This window comes from Tachysurus vachellii, chromosome 24, assembly GCF_030014155.1.
Source record: "Tachysurus vachellii isolate PV-2020 chromosome 24, HZAU_Pvac_v1, whole genome shotgun sequence".
Taxonomy (NCBI): domain Eukaryota; kingdom Metazoa; phylum Chordata; class Actinopteri; order Siluriformes; family Bagridae; genus Tachysurus; species Tachysurus vachellii.
In genome coordinates, this window is record NC_083483.1 from 5887956 (window position 1) to 5902676 (window position 14721).

A 14721-nucleotide genomic window follows, 5' to 3' on the forward strand; every position below is an offset into this window, starting at 1 on the left:
CAATTTTAGTGACGCATCAGTTTTAGAAACTAAAACTAAGGAAACACAATACAGCTGAATGGACAATTTTTCCAGAATAATTAACAATAGATGTCACAATCAATCTTCCCCGGTTAATTACAGATACGTAATTTTTGTAGGTTTATTTATCCCAATGAATATGATATATTAATATAAATACATTTTTACATATTTTGTGAATTTTTCCAAGCCTTTTTGTGAAAATCTAGTCTTCTGCTCTTAGAATTAAAATATTTTGAAAATATCAAGAACGTAAAACTTTATAAATTCTTTATAAATTCCCTTGTAATATATTTTGTATTAGGAACAACATTAAATTTCATCCCTTGTTGGTTATCTGCAAAGAAAAGTTTAGTTTTAAATATAGAAAAAATGATTTTAAGAAGTCTCTTTAAAAATACACTGTAGTGTTGTGTGTTCATACGGTGCTGATTGTGAGAGAACATGTTATTGATGGAGTTAAACAAAAGTCTGAGAAATGATTGACATGACCAGATTGACATTATCATCACAAATGTCTTAATTTAATTGTTGAAATTCAAGTTTATTTTAGTAACCACTAAACATCTCGTTGCTTTGAGCTCGGCTTCTTAACTGTTCTTCGGAAACCTTCGGTTCCCCCTGAGATTATCTTCTAGTAGCTTTGTATTGAGATGTAATAAAAGTCCAAATTATGGTTGTGCTAGTTGAAGGATAGTATACATCCTTTAGAAGTAAAGGCTGCTTTAAATGCTCTTTATCATGTTGCTTGAAACCTTCCTCATTTGTGTTAACATTTTTTGTTTTTGGTTACTGGATATGAAACGTTTACTGATGGTCGATTTTTAAATCTTAAGTGCTGTAACTCTGTTTGCCACAGAATTCATACGAGATTTTACTGCCATTATTTCATACCGAGGGACAGGCAATACATTTACAACTCGGTCAAACTGCCTTTTATTTACTACTCAGTCCCTCCAGCCAAAAATGCTCAAGTCATGTCAAGTCAAGAAGCTTTTATTGTCATTTCAACCGACACAGTACACAGTGAAATGAGACGTTTCTCCAGCGCCAGGGTGCTACATAGACAGAGCTGCGCAGAACAAAGGCAGAGCTGCGCAGAACAAAGGCAGAGCTGCGCAGAACAAAGGCAGAGCTGCACAGAACAAAGGCAGAGCTGCACAGAACAAAGGCAGAGCTGCACAGAACAAAGGCAGAGCTGCACAGAACAAAGGCAGAGCTGCACAGAACAAAGGCAGAGCTGCACAGAACAAAGGCAGAGCTGCGCAGAACAAAGGCAGAGCTGCGCAGAACAAAGGCAGAGCTGCGCAGAACAAAGGCAGAGCTGCGCAGAACAAAGGCAGAGCTGCACAGAACAAAGGCAGAGCAAAGGACTTAACACAGAGCTTTTTAAAATTTTATTTTATTTTTTTTTTCAAAAAAGTACTTGGATTGGTGAAATTGCTACCAGTGAAGATGTAATTACTTTCTATGATTGCTGTACTGGTGATTTTGTGATCTCAGAAATAAACAAAAAAAAAAACCACAAATTCTCAGATTTGGCCAATTCATGTAATTTTCTGCTAAAGCTGAATCAGTACATGATAGTTTTTTATCTTTATTTTGTATATTTGTGTCTTCTGTCTTCACAGCGTGGATCCTTATGGCTTTGAGAGGTCTAATGACTTTGATTATGAGTCCTACGAGGAGCTCATGTCTGAGTATTTGACTGTTCTCACTAAAAGGTCAATCAAGTGGTCCAAACTTCTGCAGGGGAAAAGCCGGCTCGAGAAGAACTTTAAAGGTGTGTGTGGTTGAGAACGGCACGTATGTACAAACTGACCAACCTGTGGTGTGTGTTGTCCGTTAGCCAAATTTGAAGCGGTGTTGCTTGTGGTAGAGCAGTGGTTTACTGTACCGTGCATGTTTCTGAGTTAATTGCTTTGACGAAGGGTCATTTGGCTGATTATTGTGTTGGAGTAGGAACTCATCGACAACCAATTAATGAGGTACTGATGTAGGATTTCATCTGTTGTGCCACATACACAAACTGCAACCTGACCTTGAACACAGCTGTGCAACAGGAGAGCATAATTTATCAACTGTACTACTGATCCATTACCCATAAATCCTCCATCTCTTTAGAATCACACAGATCGGCATCATCCAGATTACACTGGGTTCCTCTTAAGGTTCCTAAAGGTTTCCAAAGGGAGGTTTCACTCAGGGAGTTTTCCTTCCCACAGTCACCTCTAGCTTATCTTGAATTATAGTTATGAAAAGTGTTATGCCAGCAGTTGTTAACCTAGAGGTCGCAGGAAAACTTTTATTTTTAGGTTTACTTTTACATTTATCGCATTTGGCAGACACTCTTCTCCAAGGTGACGTACAAAAGTGCTCTGAAGTCTCGATCAATGAATCCATCAGAACTGGTACACTAGGTACTTGTACAATGGCATTATGTAACTAATTAACTGCTGATTAGAAGTCACTTAGGCTTAACAATGTGTGGTTTATAGTCATCAAAATAGACTGCTGATTAGATTTAGACCGATTTCCTGTTGTACAAGTATGGTGTCAGACTGACGTTTGAAGAGTTTGCATCTTTTCCTCAGCATTAGTTCACCACCACACAATTGCCCTACGTTCTCTATCCAATCCCAACCATCCCACAACATGGTCATTCTTAAGAGGGTCGCACTCACGCTATACAAATAAAACTGAATTGAACTCAGACCCTGATCTAGACAAGAGAATATCTGCTTGTAAAAGCACATCTGTCTCTTTTAGAGGAATCAGACACACATTTTGCCCCAAATGACACATTTGTTTGTCCTCTTTTCCCCCTAAACTGCAGACACATAAGCCTGTTATACTCTATTGACAGCTGTTTTTTTTATCACTTACTCATAATGATGTACATTATCACAGATGATTTCCAGCGAAGTGAAAGGGCAGTTATTTGTGTAGTTGGTAAATTATTAACATGCTGTCTGCTACATTTACGTTCACACACGTCTGTGAAAACGTGGCGCGTTTCACCCAGTGCTGATATCCGACACCCCAGATAGAATGACGGATTTCACGTTTTTTTTCCTTTTTCGTCCTGGATTGTCTTAATAACTAGATTGTCTAGTTAAACGCTTCCCACCCACACGAAGGACATGATTTGCCTAAAATGAAACTTTCCGCACTTTCATGTCTCGACTCATGGAACATTTCTTTAGAAGAAATTAGATAGAACAGAAGCCTTTATCTGTCACACATACATTACAGCACAGTGAAATTCTTTCTTTGTATACCCCACATTTAGAGGTTGGGGTCAGAGCGCAGGTTCAGCCATGATACAGCACCCCTGGAGCAGAGAGGGATAAGGGCCTTGCTCAAGGGCCCGACAGTTTGGCAGCTGGGCATTGCTAAGATTTGAACCCCAATTGTCCGATTAACAACCCAGAGCCTTAACCACAGGAGTCACCACTGTCCCTAACCAAATACAGAAATGATCAGAAAGATGTATCTTCTATTCTATCGGCTAGTTATTGTTGCGTTGTTGTGTCTATAACATGACTGACAGAAGGGAATGTAAATATCAGCACAGAATCACTTTAATACACCTCCGGCACTGCGACGGTGTCCGAGATGCTTATTATCTTAAGAACGAGTGACTGAACGTGTGTCGGATTTTATAAGGAGTCCTCAGTGTAACCTGTGGATGATCTGATCAAATTTTTGAAAATGGTCCCAACAGGTTCAAGATCACAGAAAGGTCAAATAAGTGAAATAGTTTTCCTTCCTGTTTGAAGTACATTTCCAGGGTATTTATTCCATGCAAGTTAGAAATAAGATGCACTAGACACTAGTGGCAGTGGAATAACTGCTGATGCTGTTGGCGTCAAGTTCTACTTGTTTGTCAACATTATTTATATTGTGTGTCCTCATGTTCCTCAGTTATTTCCCTGTTACTTAAAGAAACAACAAAATTATTTTAATAGTTTTACGGAAATGTTTAATATTATATTTTGATCATTTCTACTACTGATAACTGTTAATAATAATCACATAATTATAACAACAACAATAATAATAATAATACTTCTTCTTCTTCTTCTTATTATTATTATTATTATTATTATTTAGTATTATTATAACTGATAATGATTATATTTAGATAAATATAAATGACATTTTTAACCTTTTTAAATTTTTGTATTTTTGTAAAGCTGCTTTATGACAAAGTCCACTGCCTGTGTGTGTCTGCCTGTGTGTGTCTGCCTGTGTGTGTCTGCCTGTGTGTGTGTCTGCCTGTGTGTGTCTGCCTGTGTGTGTGTCTGCCTGTGTGTGTCTGCCTGTGTGTGTCTGCCTGTGTGTGTGTCTGCCTGTGTGTGTGTCTGTCTGTCTGTCTGTCTGTCTGTCTGTGTGTGTGTGTCTGTCTGTGTGTGTCTGTGCCTGTCTGTGTGTGTGTGTCTGTGCCTGTCTGTGTGTGTGTGTCTGTGCCTGTCTGTGTGTGTGTCTGCCTGTGTGTGTGTGTGTCTGCCTGTGTGTGTGTGTGTGTCTGCCTGTGTGTGTGTGTGTCTGCCTGTGTGTGTGTGTGTGTCTGCCTGTGTGTGTGTGTGTGTCTGCCTGTGTGTGTGTGTGTCTGCCTGTGTGTGTGTGTGTGTCTGCCTGTGTGTGTGTGTGTGTCTGCCTGTGTGTGTGTGTGTGTCTGCCTGTGTGTGTGTGTGTGTCTGCCTGTGTGTGTGTGTGTGTCTGCCTGTGTGTGTGTGTGTCTGCCTGTGTGTGTGTGTGTCTGCCTGTGTGTGTGTGTGTCTGCCTGTGTGTGTGTGTGTCTGCCTGTGTGTGTGTGTGTGTCTGCCTGTGTGTGTGTGTGTGTCTGCCTGTGTGTGTGTGTGTCTGCCTGCCTGTGTGTGTGTGTCTGCCTGCCTGTGTGTGTGTCTGCCTGCCTGTGTGTGTGTCTGCCTGCCTGTGTGTGTGTCTGCCTGCCTGTGTGTGTGTCTGCCTGTGTGTGTGTGTGTGTGTGTCTTTCTGTGTGTGTGTTCACAGTAAAGCGTTATGTACGGAAAGGGATCCCAAATGAACACAGAGCATTGATCTGGATGGAAGCAAGTGGCTCCCAGGAGCAGATGGAGAAGAATCCAGGCTACTATCATTCACTCCTCCAGCTCCAACATGACCCAAAACTGGTGGAGACCATCCGCACAGGTAGGCATGACCTTCATCTTGTGATAAGGAGACAACAAGAGAAAAGAAGGAATTCATTTACATTTCAAAATTCTGGAACAATTCTGTAAACTGGTCAAAATTTCTTTAGGCAAACCTGCAAAATGGACTTATTAGGAAGAAAAGTCTTGAGGTGTCTCTGTCAGTGAGGTGTTAACTGATCCTGATGGCTCACGTTCATCAGCGTTTTTTAAATAATGCTTAGTATCCTACTTATTTGACATAGAGCACACGCCTACAGCAGCATATTTGTCCACAGATTTGCACAGGACGTTCCCAGACAACGTGCAGTTCCGGAAAACAGCCGAGCCGTGCCTGCAGAAGCCGCTGTATAACGTCCTGCTGGCGTACGGACACCACAACAAGGCGGTGGGATATTGCCAGGTATATTGTCCGCTGTAAACTTTGATCTTCCTATTTTGCTGATTCAGGGTAAAATGTCCCGCTGTCAGCTACATGATGGGCACATGATCTGCTCGGGGGATTAACCAGGGTTTTGGGTTCAAGTTAATCTTTGAAGTGCTGGTATTTGCAAAGACATGGGCTGCATCTGAAATTGTGCACTGTGACCGTACTTACTGTGTTTGATTCAGTACCTACTGTGTTTGATTTGGTGCCTATTGCATTTGAATTCAGTACCTGCTGTTTTCGATTCAGTACCTGCTGTATATCTGCTGCGTGCAATTCAGTGCATGCTGCAATCGAATTCAGTTCCTTCTGTGTTCGATTCTGGAAATAGTGTGTTAGATCCAGTGCCTACTGCATTCCAAATTCAGTACCTATTGCTTTGAAATTCAGTACCTGCTGCGTTAGTTTTGGTACCCTTTGCGACCCATTCAGTACCTACTGCTATCGATTCAGTACTGTCTGCGTTTAATTCAGTACCTACCGCTCAGCTGTTGATACTATATGTACTGTACAGTATGTTGCCATATTGGCCTTTTCATGTCATTTTTTTTTTTCCTTTTCTTTTCAAAACCATTAATAAATGTTTTATCTTGTTTAAATCGTCACCAATTTGCTCAGTTGTTAAACAGTTGTAGTTTAACCGCAAGGAACAAGGTTTAACCCCTTACACTCACTCACACTTACTCGCATCCACACTTGCCGTGTTGCATTATGGGATAGCGACGTTCTATGGCGAAGAGCACTGGTTCTTTACTGTAGAATCTCTGTGGAAGCAGTCAGCCATGTGAGCATTTCTCACTGCTTTATGATTACTGAGGATACACACATAATACTCCTTAGGTGTAGTGTTTTTCTGGCCAGCTGTATCGTAGGGCAGTAGGGATATTCATGCAGAGCTATAGAAACATTGATGCAGTTTACAGGACGATGGCAGCGTGAGTTTGAATTGCGACATACTCATTTGTTTTCAGGGCCTGGTCCTGACGCACACAAACGCTTTTGCTTTGACAGTCAACATTGTTATAGCACCTGAAAATGATTTGCAATGCAAAGTAATTCGCAAATGTGCAGCCTGCCGTGTGACTTGTTCCTGTTTCATGTAACCACAGTTTTCCACTAAAATTCTATCTTCAAAAAACCCAGTTAACCCTGTTGTTCTGCTGCTGTTGTATCCCATGGTTACCGTTCTGATGGCTTCTGTTGTCTTCCTGCTTCCTGTTCATCAGTAACTTTATAATTCCTGCTCTTACAGGGGATGAACTTTATTGCTGGGTATCTCCTCATCATCACCAAAGATGAAGAGAAATCCTTCTGGCTGATGGAGGCTCTCCTCAGTAGGATCCTTCCAGGTTTGTGCAGTTTGCATTTATTTCAAATGACTGAATTGATTTTAGCGTATAATGCATGATTTGCATCATACGATAAATAAAGTGACCATCGAGCAACTAGTTTTTAACGCAAATGGAATTTACCAGATGAACGTACCTGCGATTTGTCTTGTTTCTTTTTAAAACTAAAAAAAAAGCAAACATTCTTTGCAGACACCGATCACACCAGGACGACACACACTCACCTCGCACCACCATCTGATCTCTGCATGTTTGGTCTGAATAGCGACTGTCTGGATTTGTATAGATTGGCTTATATAACCTTAAAGGCTAAAACAATCAAACATTTGAAGGTGCAAATACTTTTGTGAAACAAAGGGTAACTTAGTTCAGTTCAGTTTTATTTATATACTGGACGGAGATTTCACGTCTTTGACTGGAGTGTTTTAATATATTCAAGTTCATGGGTTGGGGGGCACGGTGGCTTAGTGGTTAGCACGTTCTCCTCACACCTCCAGGGTCGGGGTTCGATTCCCGCCTCCGCCTTGTGTGTGTGGAGTTTGCATGTTCTCCCCGTGCCTCGGGGGTTTCCTCCGGGTACTCCGGTTTCCTCCACGGTCCAAAGACATGCATGGTAGGTTGATTGGCATCTCTGGAAAATTGTCCATAGTGTGTGATTGTGTGAGTGAATGAGAGTGTGTGTGTGACCTGCGATGGGTTGGCACTCCGTCCAGGGTGTATCCTGCCCTGATGCCCGATGACGCCTGAGATAGGCACAGGCTCCCCGTGACCCGAGGTAGTTCGGATAAGCGGTAGAAGATGAATGAATGAATGAAGTTCATGGGTTTGAATGACACCAGTGACATTTGTTGCACCCAAACTCCATCCAAATGACAGAAATACCTCCTTTATTTAACTTCTAGTTTTTTGTTGCTTAGTTGTTAGTTCAGACTGTTCTGTGGTGGAGTGATGTAGGGCGTGTTTGGCTCTATATCACACTCCTCCACACAGATAGTAGTGCCTGGCTCTGAACTTAGTGACATAAATCAACTGCTGGAATGTGCCTTTTGCAACATCGGTGATCCAGATGATGGGAAATGATCAGTCATTATACATTTGTCGTCCAATTTTTTGTTTGACATTATGAGTGAGGGCTTTTGGCCTGTTGGAAGGTGAATCCTTTATTCCAGTCACCAGTAACAACACCCCCCACCCCTCTTGTGAGTATTCTAATCCCTGCTAATGTAAAGAAAGCAGAGTGATGCTACCTGTTTCTCACTGTGAGGTTTCTCAGGTGGAAAATCAGTGATGGTTTTATGCCAAATATAATACTTTGTACCCAAGGCAGAAAGTTCTTCAGGCCTTTTTGGAAACTCCAAATGTGATTTCAGGTCACTTTTTCAGTAATGGTTTGTTTCTCTGCGCTATTCCATAAAGCCCAGCTTTGTGGAGTGTCCAGGTTATTGATGTCCTCCGAGTAACAGATCTCGCCAGGTCTCTTGTTTGCTTCTCTGAAGAATTTCCCTGTCATTGACTTTTTGTCTATGTATTTGTGCCAATGGATACAACGGATGTATTGATTCTCTGTAGGATGTTTAGCTGCTTGGTCTTTGTAATGGTGTTCGTGTGATATGGTCTCTAACAATCTCCAAGGCATTACATAAGCAGGTGTATTAATACTAAGATCACGTGAGTTTTTGCACCTTCAGTTAATTCATCTGACTTCTGATGAAACTGGTTGTACAGATACTTCAGGATGTCACTCTGTCAAATGTGTAAAAGTTCAATAGGTGCGAATACAAAAGATTAACGTCAGTGTGAAGTGTCACAGCGTTCACTCGGCGCCTGCACACAACCATCGCTCCAGTGTTCCTTTAGTTCTCAGGTTGTATAATCGGGTTACTGTACACTCACTGTAACTCTGACTGGAACTACAGCTGTAAGTGTGTTTGAGTGGAATAGCCTGTGTTTATGTGGCCTGTCCTGAGCTATTCTCAGAACCTCATCTAGTGTCCTGAGCTATTAATAAACCTCGTGTCAGGTCACATGATTCTGATCTCTTCAAATCCTGTTAGACACCAGTCACACCCCTGGTGAGAGACGTGTTTCACACTGTACACGCCAGAAGTGCCTGCACTCTCGCACACAATAACTCTTATAATCCTCTGTGGAAATGATGTACTGGATTTATATTAATATAAGTATTAAATGTAAAAGTATAGTCTAGATTAAATATTGAGGTGTGTGTGAGAGACAGAGAGACACATTTCTTTCTTCACTAATACTTAAGTGCCAATGATTGCTTCATGATATTACACACACACACACACACACACACACGCTTTAAGCTTTTTACACAAACAGACAACTCCATAGCTACAATAACTGATGAAGAAATCAATCGAGACCTTTTACTAGTACAGATTAAACAGACTCAACAGCATTCAACAAGAATGAAGTTATGAAATGACTTTGCAGTTCTGGTGAGTCTAATAAAGCGTAATAAAGTTAAGTCTTAATGTCTGATCAGAAGGTCCTGAGTTCAAATCTCAGCACTGCCACTGCTGGACCCTTGAGCAAGGCCCTTAACCCTCAACTGCTCAGCTGTATGAACTGTATGAATGTAAGTCGCTCTGGATACGTGTGTCTGCCAAATGCCGTAAGTGTAGTTTTCTTTGTCCGATAGCTTCTGTACAGTGTTCAGCTCCTACATGATCTGTCTGCTATTGTTTTCAAACTGAGATGCTTCAAAAATATGGCATCATTTCTAGTAAGGGAACATAGCATCAGTTCTTTCTGGTTTTTGTGGGATTGAGAGAGAAAGGGAATGAGAGAGAGAGGGGAGAGACAGAAAGACAGAGAGTGAGAGAGAGAGAAAAAGGAGGAGAGAGTGAGGAAGAGGGAGGAAGAAGGAGAGAGCGAGGGAGGGAGAAGGCGAGGGCGAGAAAGAGGGAGGGAGAAGGAGAGGGCGAGAAAGAGGGAGGGAGAAGGAGAGGGCGAGAAGGAGGGAGAAGGAGAGGGCGAGAAAGAGGGAGGGAGGGAGAAGGCGAGGGCGAGAAAGAGGGAGGGAGAAGGAGAGGGCGAGAAAGAGGGAGGGAGAAGGAGAGGGCGAGAAAGAGGGCGGGAGAAGGAGAGGGCGAGAAAGAGGGAGGGAGGGAGAAGGAGAGGGCGAGAAAGAGGGAGGGAGGGAGAAGGAGAGGGCGAGAAAGAGGGAGGGAGGGAGAAGGAGAGGGCGAGAAAGAGGGAGGGAGAAGGAGAGGGCGAGAAAGAGGGAGGGAGAAGGCGAGGGCGAGAAAGAGGGAGGGAGAAGGAGAGGGCGAGAAAGAGGGAGGGAGAAGGAGAGGGCGAGAAAGAGGGAGGGAGAAGGAGAGGGCGAGAAAGAGGGAGGGAGAAGGAGAGGGCGAGGGCGAGAAAGAGGGAGGGAGAAGGCGAGGGCGAGAGAGGGAGGGAGAAGGCGAGGGCGAGAAAGAGGGAGGGAGAAGGAGAGGGCGAGAGAGGGAGGGAGAAGGAGAGGGCGAGAGAGGGAGGGAGAAGGAGAGGGCGAGAAAGAGGGAGGGAGAAGGAGAGGGAGGGAGAAGGAGAGGGCGAGAAAGAGGGAGGGAGAAGGAGAGGGCGAGAAAGAGGGAGGGAGAAGGAGAGGGCGAGAAAGAGGGAGGGAGAAGGAGAGGGCGAGAAAGAGGGAGGGAGAAGGAGAGGGCGAGAAAGAGGGAGGGAGAAGGAGAGGGCGAGAAAGAGGGAGGGAGAAGGCGAGGGCGAGAAAGAGGGAGGGAGAAGGCGAGGGCGAGAAAGAGGGCGGGAGAAGGCGAGGGCGAGAAAGAGGGCGGGAGAAGGCGAGGGCGAGAAAGAGGGCGGGAGAAGGCGAGGGCGAGAAAGAGGGAGGGAGAAGGAGAGGGCGAGAAAGAGGGAGGGAGAAGGAGAGGGCGAGAAAGATGGAGGGAGAAGGTGAGGGCGAGAAAGATGGAGGGAGAAGGAGAGGGCGAGAAAGAGGGAGGGAGAAGGAGAGGGCGAGAAAGAGGGAGGGAGAAGGAGAGGGCGAGAAAGAGGGAGGGAGAGGGCGAGGGCGAGAAAGAGGGAGGGAGAGGGAGAGGGCGAGAAAGAGGGAGGGAGAGGGCGAGGGCGAGAAAGAGGGAGGGAGAAGGAGAGGGCGAGAAAGAGGGAGGGAGAAGGAGAGGGCGAGAAGTAGGGAGAAGGAGAGGGCGAGAAAGAGGGAGGGAGGGAGAAGGCGAGGGCGAGAAAGAGGGAGGGAGAGGGAGAGGGCGAGAAAGAGGGAGGGAGAGGGCGAGGGCGAGAAAGAGGGAGGGAGAAGGAGAGGGCGAGAAAGAGGGAGGGAGAAGGAGAGGGCGAGAAGGAGGGAGAAGGAGAGGGCGAGAAAGAGGGAGGGAGGGAGAAGGAGAGGGCGAGAAAGAGGGAGGGAGAAGGAGAGGGCGAGAAAGAGGGAGGGAGAAGGAGAGGGCGAGAAAGAGGGAGGGAGAAGGAGAGGCAGACAGACACAGAGAGAGACAAAGAGAGATTGATATTAAAAAGGGACTCCCTGATCAGTACTCTGACTACTGAACTGAGAGACTGATTGACACACACTGGCTCCTGACGTCATCTTTTTCTGCCACAGCACATGGAAGCCTGCAGTCATCAGGTGTCTTGCTGTAGTAAATGTTAAAAGTCTGGCTCGAGAAACACCTTCTCATGTTCTCATGTAAACCAGGTTGTTGGTCTGCTGCTATTAAGACAGGAAGGTTTATTTTTATATAACTAACTGTAGTAATAATTGTTTTTAAATCGTTCCTCATTTCTATGTGGTCCTTTGAGCTTTTCTTCCTTTTAACACCCAAACAACACTGAGAGCAGTCTTATAGCTGACCTCCACTATCTGTCCACCTCCCAGATTACTACACACCAGCCATGTTGGGTCTGAAGACAGATCAGGAAGTGCTGGGAGAGCTGGTGAAGGTGAAGGTGCCGGCTGTTTGGCAGGTCATGAATGAACACAACGTCATGTGGACGCTGGTGGTGTCACGCTGGTTCATCTGCCTCTTTATCGACGTCCTCCCTGTGGAGGTAAGTGTGAGGACCAACCATGTCCAAAGTACATTTTTTTTAAATAACAGCAGTAATACATGCCAAAACCTGTGACAAACTGTTTGATGAAGTTCTTCCAACATTATCATCAATTGTTAATGAAAAAAAAACTGTACAAATGATGTTTGTACCTCACAAACAATCAGGACAGTCAGGACAAGGAGTCAGTGTTTTATTCTAAAACATTTCTGCGCTTTTACTTTTCCAAGACTGTTCTGCGCATCTGGGACTGCCTTTTCTACGAGGGCTCAAAGATCCTGTTCCGCGTGGCGCTCACACTGATCCGTCACAACCAGGCCCTGATCTCACAGTCTCGGAACCTTCCGGACATCTGCGACCGCTTCAAACAGATCACCAGAGGAGCCTTCGTGGAGGACTGCCATCCGTTCCTGCAGGTACTGTTGGCTTTGGTTATCGGCTACGGTTTGTTCATTATTACCTCGACATTGTCTTTATCAGCACTGATGTGGCATTGATACGATCCGTAAAATGATTTTGTTCAAATTAATTAAGTGTGATGTATGACATGCAGATGAGCTCATAAGATTATATGAAGCTTGTATGAGCTGTTTCACATACGAGAAGTTTAACATATAGACCACGAGACAAAATAATAAATAAATTTACACTGAATTAATACGGGAGGGCATGTTGGCTTAGTGGTTAGCACGTTCGCCTCACACCTCCAGGGTTGGGGGTTTGATTCCCGCCTCCACCTTGTGTGTTTGGAGTTTGCATGTTCTCCCCGTGCCTCGGGGGTTTCCTCCGGGTACTCCGGTTTCCTCCCCCGGTCCAAAGACATGCATGGTAGGTTGATTGGCATCTCTGGAAAATTGTCCGTAGTGTGTGATTGCATGAGTGAATGAGTGTGTGTGTGTGTGCCCTGTGATGGGTTGCCACTCCGTCTAGGGTGTATCCTGCCTTGATGCCCGATGACGCCTGAGATAGACACAGGCTCCCCGTGACCCGGGGTAGTTCGGATAAGAGGTAGAAAATGAGTGAGTGAATGAATGAATGAATGAATGAATACATTAAGAGCTGTGGGGGGTGTAAACTTTTGCACAGGAGGATCAGTGTAAATTAATATTATTTTGTCTTCTAGGAAACATAAATATCATATGTAGCTTCTAAAAGGCAGTACAGTAAATACTAAAAATTTGACTAATTGACACGGATCATCTTGTTCAAAAGTTTACACGCCCCAGCTCTTAATGTCTCGTGTTTTCTTTTTGAGCCTCAGTGAACAGTGGACGAGTCTCTGTGTCCTGAATGGAGCTAAATATCTCATAGCAGCTGATGGAAAAGGGATCAGTTATGCAGAAGATGCTGATTAATATCAAACCTCCAAACCCCTTTGCATGCCTTCATAAGTTAAATCTTTCTGGAAATGTTTCAAACGTAGATTGTACATCTACGTAGACACACCTACAGTTACAGGCTTTAGTTATAACACCGACTTCTTCGGCTCTCCTTCATATTCCTCTTCTGTTGGAGGCTTCCTTATTTCCTCATGCATCTCTTTTACTGCCTTTTTTTTTTTGCAGAAGATTTTTAAAGAACCCGGAAGCCTCTCCATGGCAACCATCACCAAGCTACGGGCGGCGTGTCGAGCACGGATCGTGGCTGAGGAATCCTGACTCGCTCCTTAATGCTTCAAACATTCCAGACTTGGTTTCGCACTGTCCTGTTGTTATTATTTTTAATCTGATGGCTGAAACTGTTTCTAACCTGATAATAATGATTCATTATGACATCACGGTGATGAGTACAGGTATGAAGTGAGGTACAGGAAATTCCTCAACATTACACTACACCAAATACACGTCACGTTAGATCTCACGGACTTGTAGTGGGTGAGCCGAGCGTCTCCGATGGCGATGGCACGAGTCTTTAAAACTACGAGCATGATGTAGCCTTTCCTCTCAAAGCTTGTACAGATAGATTTGCACATTTCTCCAGATAGACCATTTTGGGATCTATCAGATTTACATGACTCTTGCTAAACTACTGTGAAACGGAGAGATCGGTACTGTTGCGTTAGCATTTTTTTTTTTTTTTTTTCCAAGGACGTTTGTGAAATACGTGTCATAAGTCGTCGGCCGGGGAAATTCTAACTGTAAAGTTCTTTATAAACCCGACAGAATGAAGCTTTTTTGTGATACAGTGCTGCATTTTCTAACCTTAACTCTGATTGATTATGTAGTAAATTTTCTAAGTTGAAAATATTAAAGTAATCTGGATTACAATCAGCATTTGTGTGTGTGTGTTATGTATCTAAGGCAACCTGGGCCCATTTTATCAGATATTCTGTGGGTAATCTTAGCAATCTCAAGAAATGATTAGAGTTTATATTTAATATAAGCCATAAAATTTAATATAAGCCATAAAATTAAAACCCCTGACAGGTGAAGTGGTTCCTGTCCATCAGTGTGAGCACCTACAATGTACACAGGAGCATCAGAACTGGACAATGGACCAATGGAAGGAGGTCTGGTCTAAAGAGAGGATTAAGGTTTTCTTTTACATCATCTGGATAACCAGGGGTGTGTGTGTGTGTGTGTGTGTGTGTGTGTTTACCTGGGGATGAGCTGATACCAAGATGCACTATGGGAAGAAGGCAAGCAGAGAGAGGCAGTGTGAAGCACTGGGCCATGTTTTGATAGGGAACCTTTTGGTCCTGGTGTTTGTGAGG

The 14721-nt window shown here is 44.0% G+C and overlaps 1 protein-coding gene across 2 annotated transcripts in view; it reads left to right on the forward strand.

Annotated features, from left to right (window-relative positions):
• grtp1a (growth hormone regulated TBC protein 1a) overlaps positions 1-14279 on the forward strand; it is a 16651-nt gene extending 2372 nt beyond the window's left edge. For both annotated transcript variants that reach the window (XM_060860374.1, XM_060860375.1), the window contains exons 3-9: positions 1653-1804; positions 5041-5199; positions 5477-5601; positions 6878-6974; positions 11836-12008; positions 12239-12424; positions 13574-14279. In XM_060860374.1, coding sequence (XP_060716357.1) covers positions 1653-1804; positions 5041-5199; positions 5477-5601; positions 6878-6974; positions 11836-12008; positions 12239-12424; positions 13574-13666 — 985 coding nt within the window. In that variant the 3' untranslated portion in view covers positions 13667-14279. The remainder of the gene's footprint in view (positions 1-1652; positions 1805-5040; positions 5200-5476; positions 5602-6877; positions 6975-11835; positions 12009-12238; positions 12425-13573) is intronic.
• Positions 14280-14721: the final 442 nt, after the last annotated feature.